Here is a 14,396-nt window from a genome sequence, read left to right as displayed (position 1 = left end):
TAACACACAACAGACACACAACAAACACACAACAGACACACAACTAATCCAACTGACAACTGACACACAACAAACGCATAACAGTCGCACAACTAACATGCAACAGACACACAATAGACATTGAAGATAGCTGACAATCCACATCAGATTCACCCTGAAGGTCAGACCGTGCAGTGAGCTCCATCTCAGCCTCTACAGACCTCAGTTAACAAGTCAAAGGTCAAAGGTCATGGTCTATTTGAAGGGCTGCAGGAGAAAAGACTCCTCTCTACAAACAACATAACTGTGTGACTTTAATCTGAAGGAACCACAAGCCTTCTGGGACAAAGCCAGACCAAAGGACAGACGTTTACCCAGAATGCACTGCAGCACTGAGGTGATTTGGGCAGTCACTGAGTGGACCATGAACTCCACTGCAGACCACAGAATTCTAGAGTTACATGTGGGTCCATCTGTCCAACAGCTGAAGCTTGAATCAAACTGGGTTCAACAGGACAATGATCCTAAACACAGCAGCAAATCTACACCAGAACGGGTCAGAAAGGTCAAAACCAAGGTGTTGGAGTGGTCCAATCAGAGTCCAGAATCTCAACCTGCTGGAGCTTTCAGAGAAATGAACAGAAATCAAAGTCTGCAAACCTCAAAGAACTGAAGCAACATTGGAAAGAAGAGTGGGTCAAAATTTCTCCACAACCATGTGAGAGACTGATAAAGTCCTACAGAAAACCACTGAGAGTTCTTGGAGGTTCTTGGTTTAGTTCCTGGTGTCTACAGTGAATATAGCTCTCGTTAAACTCATGGCTATGACTCAAGAGCATTTAGGTATTTCCTGTGGAAATCATACAACCTCTGATGAATCTAATATTTAGTCATAAAACCAGTGGAACGGAGGACAGGGTCACAAGGACCATATGTCCCCCTGAATTTTTTCTTTAATTATCATGAGTTGTGCTCCATCAAAGAGCAACCACCACTTTCTAAGACAGATGGAGGGAGACACCAGATCTGGACTACAAAGTCCTTGTCCACAGTGGCAGTGTGATTTTTAGACACCAGCAGACTCTTAGGACACTGTGTCCTTTGTTAGACTGCAGTGGACTGGCATGGATGGGGTTACAGTGCAGACACATCAGGGTCTCACTGAATTCTCTTCTGCTCCACTGCACGTACACATAAGTCAGATGATAATTATTGTCTGGTATCGCTTGGATCAATTTGCATTTAACCCAGATTTGGGGACCAAAGAGGATTGTGGCGCACCGAGAGAAAAGGGGACAGGCGGCCGTCTTCTCTGCTGCAGCTCCTCCAGCTCAGTCATAAATCACCATCCTGACATTCAGCCTGCCAGACATCCAGACAAAAGAGACACAACATGAAGACGCCCCCTCCCTGACCCCCCAGGGCACAGTGTGTTCACTGGGTCACCCAGTTCTCTCCCAAGGGGGTGGGAGAACTTTTCCCAGGCTTCTTAAGATGGACATGAAGGGGGTCTGGTCTGATGAGACTATTAGTTTCAGGTGAGGTGGTTTCCTTGACAAATGGATAGACCCCCAGTCACTTCACCCGTAGCTCTGTACCGACTGTAATACGGTGGAACTGTTAGCTTAGATTTATTTAGTCCACATACAATTCAATTTAATTGAATTCAGTTTATTTATATAACGTTAGTCACAACAGAAGTTGTCTCAGGGTACAGAACAGAACACTTTACTGAAATAAGATTTTAAACAAAAAAAAAAAAAGCTTTTTATATTGACAAAGGAATTTTATCCATGTATTTAATTATAGGAGATTTTTAACCCATGTGTTTGACAAGTAGGATTTAAACTATGTGTTTACTGGCAAGAAGGTATCAACGCACGTTGGAGAGACTGATTTTAAACCTGCACATTTGACCTTTGGTGCAGGAAGAACAACGTCTGCATCAATGTGAAGAAAATGAAGGAGATGATTGTGAATTTCAGAAGGGGCAGACACACCCATCCCCATCTGCACATAGGAGGATCTGCAATGGAAGTGGTCTCCAGTTATAGGTACTTGGGTGTGCACCTGAGTAACAACCTCACCGGGGGCAACAACACTAGTCTGATCAGCAAGGCACATCAGCGGCTTTACTTTCTCAGGCAACTGAGGTGAGCTGGACTCGGGAGCTAAGTCCTCACCTCCTTCTACAGGTGTGCAGTGGAGAGCATCCTGTGCTCCAGCATCAATGTGTGGCATGGAGGCTGCACAGCTGCAGAAAGTAAAGCTTTGCAGAGAGTGGTGAAGGCTGCACAGAAGTCTGCCCCCACCATCACAGACATTTACACCTCTAGATACAGGAAGAGGGCCAGCTGCATCATGAAGGACCCCACTCACCCAGCACACACACTTTTTGCCCCGCTCCCCTCAAGAAGGAGGTTAAGGAGCATTAAGTGTAGAACCACTAGACTGAGGAACAGCTTCTACCCTGAGGCTGTTAGACTCATGAATCTCTAACCAGGATAATCACTGTGAAAAATCACATCATGTTGCTGCTGATCTGTTTCATGTTGCTGCTGATCTGTTTCATGTTGCTGTGTTCTTTCGTGCTTATCTGCTCACACAGACTCATGTTCGTGCTGCTGTTCGACATAATGTTTTTATGCTATTAGTGGTTGGCATATTTTTAGTTAATGTTTTTCTTAGTTCATACCTTAGATCTTATTACTGTTTTTCTTTTACATTTTATTGTTGGATGTAACTGGGACCCTGTGTACATAATCTTGTTCCACCACATGTACCAAATGGGGTGCAAATGACAATAAAGAACCCTGAACCTTGAACCTTGAATTCAATGCCCATGTAGCCAAATGATGAAGTTATCTGGTAGAGGGTGATTGAGAGCTGAGCCCCCGATTGGGGTTCACTTATGTGCCAGGCGTGTGTTGCCCATAATGAATTCCATGTTTGAGCATAGTGTGGCTTATGAGTGTACTTGGTACCAGGCCACCTTAAGCCCCTCCATCCATTTTCTTTACCCGCTTCTTCTTTTTTTGGTTGCGGGGGTCACTGGTACCCATGTCCAGCTATCACTGTGCAAGAGGTGGGGGACACCCTGGACAGGTCTCCAGTCCATCACAGGGATGCATAGAGACAAATGAGACAAACAACCATTCACTCTCTCACTCACACCTAGAGGCAATTTAGAGTTACCAATCAGCCTAAAGGTCGATAATTGATTTTGTAATTATGTCATTGGACCTGTGGCTCTACGTCTTGAACACATACCATGAAGAGATGGGCAGAGCTGTCAACTGATAAACCACCTGATGATAAGTTGGATCTGATGGTGGGGAAGCTGATGGCCAGACCTGGTAAACCAAAAGCATAGTGATGGTGAACTGGGAACGGGTGGAGCCCTCGGTCCATGCGGCTTTCAACTCGCACCCACGGGAGAGCTTTTCACCTGTCCCGGGGGAGGTTGGGGACATGGAATCTGAATGGGTCATATTCAGAGCCTCTGTTGCAGATGCAACTTCTAGGAGCTTTGGCTTGACTGTCATTGGTGTCTGTCAGGATGTCAATCAAAGGACCCATGGAGGCTGTACAGCTGAAGAAGGAGGTCTTCGGGACATGGTTCTTCTGGAGAACGTCTGAAGTAGCTGGCAGGTATAGGGTGGCCAGGACTGTGGCTTTGATGGTTGCTGATACACAAACTCTGGCATGGGAGGAATTCATAGAAGCCATGGAAAAGGACTTTTGGTTGGCCTCGAGGAAGATCTGGCAAACTGTTCAGCGACTCAGAAAAGGGAAGCGGACCCTGTCCCAGGCTGTGATTGGTTTGGGTGGGAAACTGCTGACCCGGACTGAGGATAATTGTTGAGATGGATGAATGGATGTAGATTTTTAACCAACATGTTTGACTGACTAGGTTTTAACCCACCTTTAACTCTGAGGAATTTTTTAACCAACAATATTGATTAAAAAAAAAAAAAGATTTTTACAAAACAATTTTAACTGACAGGTGTTTTATTTTTTTTTACCTCACATAATCATCTGGATCCTTTTAACCTACACATTTGACTAAAGGACATTTTGAACCAACGTGTTTGACTGACAGGTGTTTTAACCCATATGTTTGATTGGCAGGATGTTTGATTAACAGGAAGGTTTTAAACCACCTAATTGACTGAAAGGAAATTTATAACCAAAAAGTTTGACTAAAACAAGTTTTTAACCCACATATTTGTCTGACAGGGAATTTTTACCTCACATGTTTGACTGACTGGATTTAGACTTTATCACAATGAGTTATTGATCGACCTGGATTTTTGTAGGACCTTCATTCATGTGTGAACCGATCCAGACTTTACCATGTGTGTCACATTGATCTCTCCCACCGACCCAAAACTGATCAGAACACACTGATTATAGCCTCATAATGTGCAGCATACAATAAACACCCACAGACATGAGTGGTTACAGAACACACAGACACACACTGACAAATATGAAGCCTATTGACTCGGTTCCCTCAGAGCTCCTACAAAGCAGGCCTTTCAGGTTCATCTGGACTGATGTAATAAAATTGACACATGCAGTGGGCTGGATTCTGGGCCGCCTGTTACCTAAACTCTCATTTCCAAAGCTTTGTCACCTCCCGTCACAGCAAACGAATCAATTACAGAGCACGGTAATCCCGTTAGGGACCACATGAATGCAGAGCTCGCCGCCGGCAGTTGCTGGCAGCCTGAACGGGCTTATTGGAGTGGACCAAATCAAAGCTGGGGCTTTGAGTGCCACATCAGAACCTCTGCTCAGCAGAGAGAGAAGGTTGCTGCTGTACCGCCTGCCTCAGCCTACACAGGCCAACAAACAAACATCACGCTGCATATCTGGAGATGAGGCGGTTTATTAAGAACATCCTGCGTGTGTGCTGCACAGGTTCAGCCTCCAGATTCAACACAACGCACATCAGACTGGACCATGGTTCTGATTTGATGCAAGAACTTCTTGAGTTCTTCCAGATCAGGTGTGAAGTAGAACAGAACAGAACATGGTTTGTCAACATCTTTTTCTTCGTACCCAGTGTCTCCACAGCAGATCATCTGTTTCTAACTTATTTCTCATCAACCCTCTGACGATCCATCAATCAACCATCTCTGTGGACCCTCTCTGTTCCTCCTCCCTGGTGGCTCCATATTCAACATCATTTGTCCACTTTCTCAACTGAGCCTCCTCTGCACATGTTCAAACCATCTCAGCCTTATTTCTAGCTTTATCTTCAAAACCTGAGCTGTCCCTCTGATGGACTTCTATTAATTCTGGTCTTTTCTAATGAAACTCTGAACATCTTCATGTCTACCACCTCCAGCTCCTCTTCATTTCTTTTTACTAAAGCCACCATCTCCAAACCAAACATCGCAGCAGGTCTAACATCCATACTGTAAAACTTCACCTTCTCTCCTGCTGCTCTCCTTCCGTCACAAACACTTGAAATTAGTTACAGTTTGTTCCTGAGCACACTCAGTCAGACACTTTTACAACATGTCTGACGGACGCTAGTGTCTGAAGCAACTTCACTGGATCTGTCTGACACACGGGTGGTGAGGAGGGGGTTGGTGCTCCCTGAGCTATTGTTCCCTGGAGGAGGGGGGCTTCAGGAAATAAATAACGGCACATAACCAAGTTTGACAGGCTGTACCTAAAAATTACCCCTCCCCCATCAGAGAAATCCCCTCCAATCAGAGAAGTATGCTGCCCCATCAGAGAGGTACACCCTCATACACCAACTAAGATCTGCAGGAACTTGTGGAAAAATTATAAAATTATCACAGAGCATGCTACCAAACCTTCTCTGAATCACTGAGATGTTCTTGGGCAACCTTCAGACAAGCCTGGATATGGACCTTCCACAGCATAGGGACATTCTGGAGACAACAAATGGATGCATGGATCTGACTGTAAATTGGACAAGCGGTCCAAATGCAGATCAGATTCTTGTGAAACTTTTACATCTGTTCCATTTGATGGAGAATCAGAGACAGGCGGAGGACAGATGGTGGGAATTTTGTCCCTAATCGAAATAATTTTGTTTATAAAGAATTTCCTGAAGTCATCACTACGCAGAGTTATGGAGATCCATGGCTCAGCAAAGACTTTTCATCAGTCTAATTGCAGCACTGGAGTGTTCTTGTTCTGCACTTTCAAACATAAATAATAGTTACATATACAGCTCTAGCTTCATGAAAGGCTTTTTATTTGCCAGCAGATTATCTCTCCTGGTTAAATAAAATTGTTCCATGTTTTGCAGTAGAAATTGTGCTAGTTGAAGACCACGGGGAGGGAAATGTGTCAGGAGACAGAGGGAGAAGAGGAAAGTCAAGAATGTAGGATTGAGGGTTGCAACTCTTAATGTTGGGACAATGACAGGCAAAGGTAGAGAGCTGGATGACACGAGAGAGAGGAGGTGTGGTACTGCATGAGGAAATCTGGAGCGGCAGAGAAGTATGCTAGACTGGTACAGGACATGTATGAGGACAGCAGGACATGTATGAGGACAGCAGGACAGTGGTGAGATGTGCTGTAGGAGAGACATATAGCGTCAAGGTGGAGGTGGGAGTGCATCAAGGATCAGCTCTGAGCCCCTTCTTGTTTGCTCTGGTGATGGACCGACTAACAGATGAGGTCAGGCAAGAATCCCCGTGGACTATGATGTTTGCAGATGACATTGTGATCTGTGGTGAGAACAGAAAACAGGTGGAAGAGAACTTGGAGAGGTGGAGGTATGCACTTGAAAGAAGAGGAATGAAAATCAGTCGTAGTAAGACAGAGTCCATGTGTGTGAATGAGAGGGAGGAGGTGGAGCAGTGAGGCTACAAGGAGCAGAGGTCACAAAGGTGCAGGACTTCAAGGACTTGGGGTCCACTGTCCAGGAAAATGGGGAGTGTGGTAAAGAGGTTGAAGAAGAGAGTCCAGGCAGGATGGAGTGATGGAAAAAAGTTTCAGGAGTGATTTGTGATAAAAGGGAGTCAGCAAAGGTCAAAGGAAACGTTTACAAGACAGTGGAGACCAGCTATGATGTATGGTCTGGAGACAGAGACATGGACAAAAAGACAGGAGACAGAACTTGAAGTGACAGAAATTAAGATGCTAAGGTTCTCCTTAGGAGTGACAAGGATGGAGATTAGGAATGAGATCATCAGAGGTACAGCCCAGGTTGAACAACTGGGAGATAAAGTTAGAGAGGACACACTGAGATGGTTTGGACATGTCCAGAGGAGGGACAGTGGTTTGGACATGTTCAGAGGAGGGACAGTGGTTTGGACATGTTCAGAGGAGGGACAGTGGATAAAAATGGGATGTGACGCCATAAACCCTACTGCAAACATTTTTCATTCATTCAACCTTTATTTCTACAGGTAAATCCCATTGAGCCTCGAGGACTCATTTACAAGAGAGACCGGATTTATCAAAGAGTGATGACAACAATGGACAACAGCGACAACAATAAACAGTTATAAAAAATCATACTCCAGTTTTGTTTTTTTTAAAACAAATAGGATGGCTAAAAAAAGGTAACAAAAAACAGCTAGATTCCAAGACAAATGTAGAAAACTAAAAACAGGAACATGTCCGCATTGGTCCCTGCCAGGAGTCCAACAGATTCTTAAAGCCACTTAGAGAGGTCAAAGGTCGAGAGCTTCAGATCTTTTTACAAGATATTCCAGGAAACAGGAGCGGAGTAGGAGAAGACCCTTTTGCCTAGTTCAGTCCTCACTGAGGGAACACTGCAGGTAATGATGTCCTGAGAGCGCACGCTGTAGCTGCACTCACGCAGAGACATGTAGGAGGAGATGTAACTTCAGCAGGAAACTTCAGCATGTTTGTTTTGTTTGTTTGTTTGTTTTAAAGCATCCAGACACTTTTTATTTGTTTAGAAACACCCAAACACTTTTGTAAGTTTATTTCCAAGTTGTACGTTTGTTTTGAATCCGTCGCACACGTTTCGAGTTTTGCTGAAAAAAATCTGTAAATTAAAGTAAAACTGTCAGTTGGTCAGAAAAGAGCCGAGCTTAAACTAGGAAGAGAGAATATCGTCCTCTCTTAACCTTTCAGCTCTGCTGTCTCTTTGGAGGCTGTCAGGACTCACAAAGACACCTGACCCGTCCCTAAGTGTCCCCTGCCTCCCCCAGCTGTCCCCCCTGACCTGACTGGCATTCCTGGCCGACTGGGGGTCCTCCCCATGGCTACCTTTACACTCCCCACACAAAGTGTGGTAATCCCACAGCAAACACAACTGTGAGGTTCGGAGGCCGAGCACGAGACTTCTCACAGTGGTTCGGCTCAAAGGTGCTCATCATTGTGGGAACAGAGAGACAAAGAAACATGAGAGAGGTGCATTGTGGGATTGATTCTCAGAAAGTAGCCCTTGAGCAGTAGAGACTGGAACTATTATCTAATTATAAGTTTTATTTCATGAGTTTGGTGCTATTTATCGAATAAACACACACGACGTTGGCCGAGTGTTTTCATCTTTTTAAATCCAACCAGACCGATGAGAGCTTTCAGAAGTTTCCCCAGCAGCTCTCTTCACACTGAGCTCCAGCCTCTTGACTGGGCTCGTCTCCCAGGACTCTCACGTGTTTACCGAGGCTGCAAAGATGGAGACACTTTATTCAGACCGGACAGTGTGAGCAGCTCTGGTACCTTCAGACTGCCAGGTCAATCCAGCAGGACTCCCCCAAGGTGGCTGGGCTGCACTGCACAGTGTTCCTCTTCATCCTCTTCCTCCTCATGAACTTTCGGATCTATGACCAGGAAGTGATGAATACCACTGGTTTGAGCTAGCCTGAGGAGGTTTCACTTAAGTTGGACTAAAAAACTCTCCTGAACTCTAGAGGTGAACACAATTCTCCACAAGACACCACAAAGAATGCCAGGATGCTTCTGAAGACCAGCGGTGTCTCTGACAGTCCAGTTTGAGTAAAAACAGTCCAACACAAACCAGTAAACATGCTGCGGGCCCTTTCATCACCAGCAGCTTTGGTTTGGTCCAGTTGAGTCAGGATCCGCTTACTTCCAGGCCACTGCCAGCCAAGTTTCAGCCCAGTTCTAGTTGAGGTTCAGCCCAGTATCGTTTCAGTTTAGACCCAGTTTAAGACCCAGTTTCATTTATTTTAGTTGATTGCTCATTTGTTTGTCTGTTTATTATTGATACTCTGCATTTTTCCCATCACACGAACATCCAGTTCAATTCATTTTATTTATATAGCGCCAAGTCACAAGGGGGAAGGGGGAGTGATGGCACAGAGGTTAGAGAGGGTGGGCCTGTGATCGGAGGGTGGCCGACCACTCAACTCCCCGGACCGACAACATAAAAATTTGGGTAGAAAAGGTGAAACGCCCACACCTGCCTCCACCCTCACTTGCCCCACCCTGGGCGCATGATCCAGGATTTTAACCCTCCAGCTGCTCCCCGGGCGCCTCTGATGGCAGCCCACTCCTTCACATGTGTGCTCACATGTGCAATGGGAAAAATGCAGTGAAGTAATCTCCCCATTGGGAATTAATAAAGTACAATAATAATGATAATAATAATCTCAGGGCAAACATTCACATACATAAAAAGTAAGTTAAAATCATTATTTATCTGAGGAACAGAATGCCTTGACTCTCGTTTTGAGCAGCACGAAGGCAAGAAACCTCTAGCAGAACCAGGCTCAGGACAAGCGGCCATCTGCTTCGAGCGGTTTGAGAGGAACAGGAAGGAGGAACGAACACACAATGGCAGGTCACATGTGGAGAAGAGGACCGCCACCAAAAGCACCTGGGGAGCAGATGGGGTGGGGGTCAGGGGTCCACAATGGGGCAAATAAGGGAGGAGGCAAATGTGGGTGCTTCCGCTCAGTTTAGCCCTGGTTTAAACACAGTCCAAGACCAGTTTTAGCAAGTTGTAAGTCAAGCGTATCTAAAAATTCACACTGAGATTTAACAGTAACCCACATAACTTACTGTCTCTGTAAGATTTCAGGTAATAAAACCAAAATACAACCGTAATATTGAAAATGATCAATTTTAAGCTAAATGCGATATAAAATATTTATTTTCTGTGTGGACATTTGAACTTACAGGTTAAAATTGAAAAAAGCATTGCAGGGCCTTCCTGAAGGCTCAGAGCCCTGCGTTTGGTCCCACCCACTCTACATCAGCATCGTGATTGGTTCATTCACCTGTCAGTTATGAAATAAACCTCTGCAGAGACTTTGACTGAGCTCGGCCTTCTCCGCTGACACTGAAGTCCTGATCATGGAGGAAAAAACTCAAACTTGTTTCTGCCTGGAGACACAAATTTAAAGGAATCTGATTGGATAGTTGTATTTTCATGCATTAAAATGTTTCATCTGCAAAGTATTAAACAGAAAATAAAATAAAATAAAGAGTTTTTTTTTTCAGGGGGTCACCACAGCAAGCGAACTGTACAAAGTGGTGAGTAATAAGAGAAAAGAGCAAATAAATAAATACCAGTTTGAGACTTGTACCAGAACAGTTTCAGTTTAGTTTAATCCCACTTGTTGTTGCTGCAGACTCACTTGTTTACATCAAGTATCCTGCAGAACATATCTTCATCACAAAGAACATTATGTTATTCCAAAGACAAATGGACCGTCATCAGGAACCTTCTAACGCAGCCTGGAGGTGGTGTTGGGGAATGACCACAGGATGGATGAGGTGGAGGGAGTTACTGAAGCGTACACTGAAGATCTGGACACACAGATGTCATGACACCTTAATTCAGCCAACCTTTATTGATTGTTCCATGTGTGTGACCTTGCCGCAGGAGCTCGGCCAATCAAACGTATCGCTCCTGTGAGGGCGGGGCCAATGAACAAAGACATTAATGGATTGAACAGGTTGAGTTTAAAAAGCCTCGGCACACATCTGTCACAGAGAAATGCATACTCTGACCAGACGTGCACAAGTTTCTGACACATGGTTCATGATCCTCCATTCAGCATGACCTCAACGTGCACGCTCTCAGACACCGAGTGTAGTCTTTTCTGGTTAACACAAAACGTTGACAGTTTTACTGCAGATCATAAAGATCCTTCAGAGAAACACCTGAGGACCAGCTGTTCAGTCACATGATGTCAAGTCCAGAATTTAATTCAAAATCTTACTTCTAACCTACAAAGCCCTCAACAACCTAGCTCCATCTTATATTCGAGATCTTATTGTTCCATATTTTCCTAACAGAGCACTTTGCTCTCAGACTGCAGGTTTACTTGTGGTTCCTAGCGTTTCCAAAAGCAGAATGGGAGGAAGATCTTTCAGTTCTCAGGCTCCTCTCTTGTGGAACCAACTTCCAGTTTCTGTCCATGAGGCTGACACATTGTCCAGTTTGAAGACTTTCCTTTTTAATAAATCCTATAGTTAGGGGCGGCTTATATGCTGTCTTAAGCTTAGACTACTAGAGGACAAATTGACCTCATGTCCTTAAATTAATTGTTAAATTTGAATAGTTTTCATTTGATACTATTTCTATCTTATCATATGATTCTTGACCTGCCATTGTGTATCTGTTCCTCTCAAACCCAGCCGGTCGAAGCAGATGGTCCTCTTGTCCTGAGCCTGGTTCTGCTAAAGGTTTCTTCCTCATGAGGGAGTTTTTCCTTCCCACTGTCGCCTTCATGCTTGATCAAGATGCAAGTTCAGTGATGGAGTTAAACTCAAAGCTGCTCCTCAGATAAATAATGTTAAATTATTATTTTTATATTTGAAAGTTTCTGTTCAGTCCCTGAGACGAGTTCTGTTGTGACTTGGAGTTTTATAAATAAATTGAATTGAACTGAATGATCAGCTGTTGAGTCACATGATCAGCTGTTCAATCATGAGCTGTTCAGTCACATGATCAGCTGCTTAGTTAAATGATCAGCTGTTCACACACACACACACACTCGCACACACATACACACGCATGTGCGTGCACGTTCTTGTAATTGTGGGGACTTTGCATTGACTTCCATTCATTTCTATAGCCTAACCCTTACCCTATACCGGTACGACTAACCCTAACCCCCCCAACGAGACGTATCCTTACGGGGAACATGTTTTAGTTGGTCCCTAGGATTTTTTGCAAAATGGGGATTTTGCAAACACACACACACACACACACGCACGCACGCACGCATGCACGCACGCACGCACGCACACACACACACACACACACACACACACACACAGAGTATGCTGGAATCAAGACCAGAGATCAGACAAGATGCAGAGAGGACGACTCACATGGAGGAGAAACCTCTAAAACAGACTGAGTCAAATTAGATTTACTTCTATACATTTAGGTATAAAAAATAGAATAGAATAAATGTTTTAATAAATAAACTTTTTGTTTGAAAACTATATTAAAGGATCTGATTATTTATTACAGAATGTGCTTTTAATAAGTCCAACAGAAAAAAAAAAACTAAAGTTGAGTTCAATATCATTATTAAGCTATTATTATTACATTCTATAATAATAATTATTATTATTAATAATAATACTACTAATGATAATATTTACAACAACAATTCGTTAGTAGTCTATTATTAGTGTTTTTCCATTGGTTTGAACTCTTCTTGCTGCAAAGACCTTCATTAAAAACTACATTTCAAAGTTTTACATTTGATTTAATGAAAAACTGCTCGGAGAAAACAAACAAACAAACAAACAAACAAACAAACAAACAAACAAACATGAAGTGAATTAAAGTTGAACTTGTACACCTGAACCGGGTCTTGGACCCTCGGAGCTCCGGGTCCGGCTCGGTCCTCCTCTGAGTCCCTTGCCTTTACAGTTAGTGCGTGTTGCGGGTGTTGTGCGCGTGTTGCGGGTGTTGTGCGCGCGTGTGTTACCGTGGATCTTCCTGCGGGGGTTGGCCTGTTTGCGCCTCTTGCAGCGGGGACCCTCCGCCATGATCTTCGGCTTCATGAGTCCGGGTCTGTCCCGTCTCACTGATCCGGGTCTCTGGTCCTCATGGGCTCCTTCCGCCGCCGGAACACACCACACTCAGTAAATCCCGGACCGGGTCGTCCACCCGAACCGTCCCAGAACTCCCGCACTGTCCTCAGGACTTTTTGAAGACTTTGACTGCACTTTGTTCTGAGCGCGCCGCGTGCCCGTCAGCCTGATGGAGGAGAAGAGGAGCGACTGGCACAGAAGGAGGGGACGCGTTGACGCGCACGCGCACACACCCACATCCTGCAGAGTTCCTCCTCCTCTCTGAACTCCACCCAACAACCACTGACCTGTTGATCTGTCAAAAACACAGGAATCAATCACCTGTCAATCACCTGTCAGTCACCTGTCAGTTACCTGTCAATCACCTGTCAGTCACCTGTCAGTTACCTGTCGGTCACCTGTCGGTCATCTATCCAGCAGGTCAGGGCCTCGCGCTGCTTCAGGGCCCGGTGTCGGCCCGGTTCCCCTGCCCTGTTTCCCACCTGGAAGGTGCTGTTATGACGTCATCAGAGTGCCAAAAACCTTCAGACTGTCAGTTTGGATCAGCTGCAGCTCAGAGGAAACACCTGGAACATCTGGACTCAGCACCTGTTCAAGAACAAGGGAGGAGGCGGAGCAGGAGGCCGGGACGCAGCTGCCTGCACGCGTCTGTCCATCCACCTGTCAATCATCCATCCATCCCTCCATCCACCTAAAGGCGGGAGCGCGCACCTCCTCTCACCTGTCTGCAGGTAGATTTGACCTGGTGAGAGCAGCGCTCTGATTGGCTGCAGAGACAAACCGGAACATCTGGGAGGATGAGGAGGACAGGAGCAGAAGAAGACGGGTGGTCGGAACCACAAGGAAACGGTTCGGGAGCTGTGGTTCGGGTGATCCGCTTTGTGCGTTCTCCACAGCTGAGCGCGCCACCTCTCTGCACGCCAAGGGATAGTTGATCGGGTTCACGCGCTTCTGAAATTCAGCTCGTGCCCAGCGTGCGCTGCTCCCTGATGATTGACTCTCATGGTACCTGCAGGTAAGGCCGGGACACGCGTCACGCGCGTTTTCTCTCTCCTCCCGAGCGTGCGTAGACACGTGATCTGAGTTTTACAGGTGAGCCGACCTCATGTCAGGCTGGACAAAGGCTGCTCCTTCCAGAGGCAGCCTGGGCTCGAACCCGCAACCTCCGGGTTACTGGACCGCGGCACTGACCACCAATCTACCTGATCCAAAAAATAAAAAAAATAAAAAAATAAAACAATCTAAAAATTCAAATTAAAGAAAATTAAAACGTGTTTCTGAAGCCGTTTATTAAATAAAGAAAACAAACAAAGACAAATAAGAAGAATCTAAATGTTTCCAACAAGTTAAAACAAATAAAAATAAAGATGAGCTGTGAACGCTCAGTGTATCAAACATTCAGGGGTTTTATATTTTATTTA

At 45.0% G+C, this 14,396-nt stretch overlaps 1 protein-coding gene across 1 annotated transcript in view; it reads right to left on the bottom strand.

Annotated features, from left to right (window-relative positions):
- Positions 1-13,156, bottom strand: part of zeb2a (zinc finger E-box binding homeobox 2a) — a 39,623-nt gene extending 26,467 nt beyond the window's left edge. The window contains exon 1 of the mRNA XM_037686799.1: positions 12,870-13,156. Coding sequence (XP_037542727.1) covers positions 12,870-12,945 — 76 coding nt within the window. The 5' untranslated portion in view covers positions 12,946-13,156. The remainder of the gene's footprint in view (positions 1-12,869) is intronic.
- Between the last annotated feature and the right edge of the window lie 1,240 nt (positions 13,157-14,396).

Source organism: Nematolebias whitei, chromosome 13 (assembly GCF_014905685.2).
Source record: "Nematolebias whitei isolate Nwh7 chromosome 13, NemWhi1, whole genome shotgun sequence".
NCBI classification, from domain to species: Eukaryota; Metazoa; Chordata; class Actinopteri; order Cyprinodontiformes; family Rivulidae; genus Nematolebias; species Nematolebias whitei.
The sequence above is the reverse complement of the archived record's forward strand: the minus strand, read 5'-3'. Positions and strand labels throughout refer to the sequence as shown.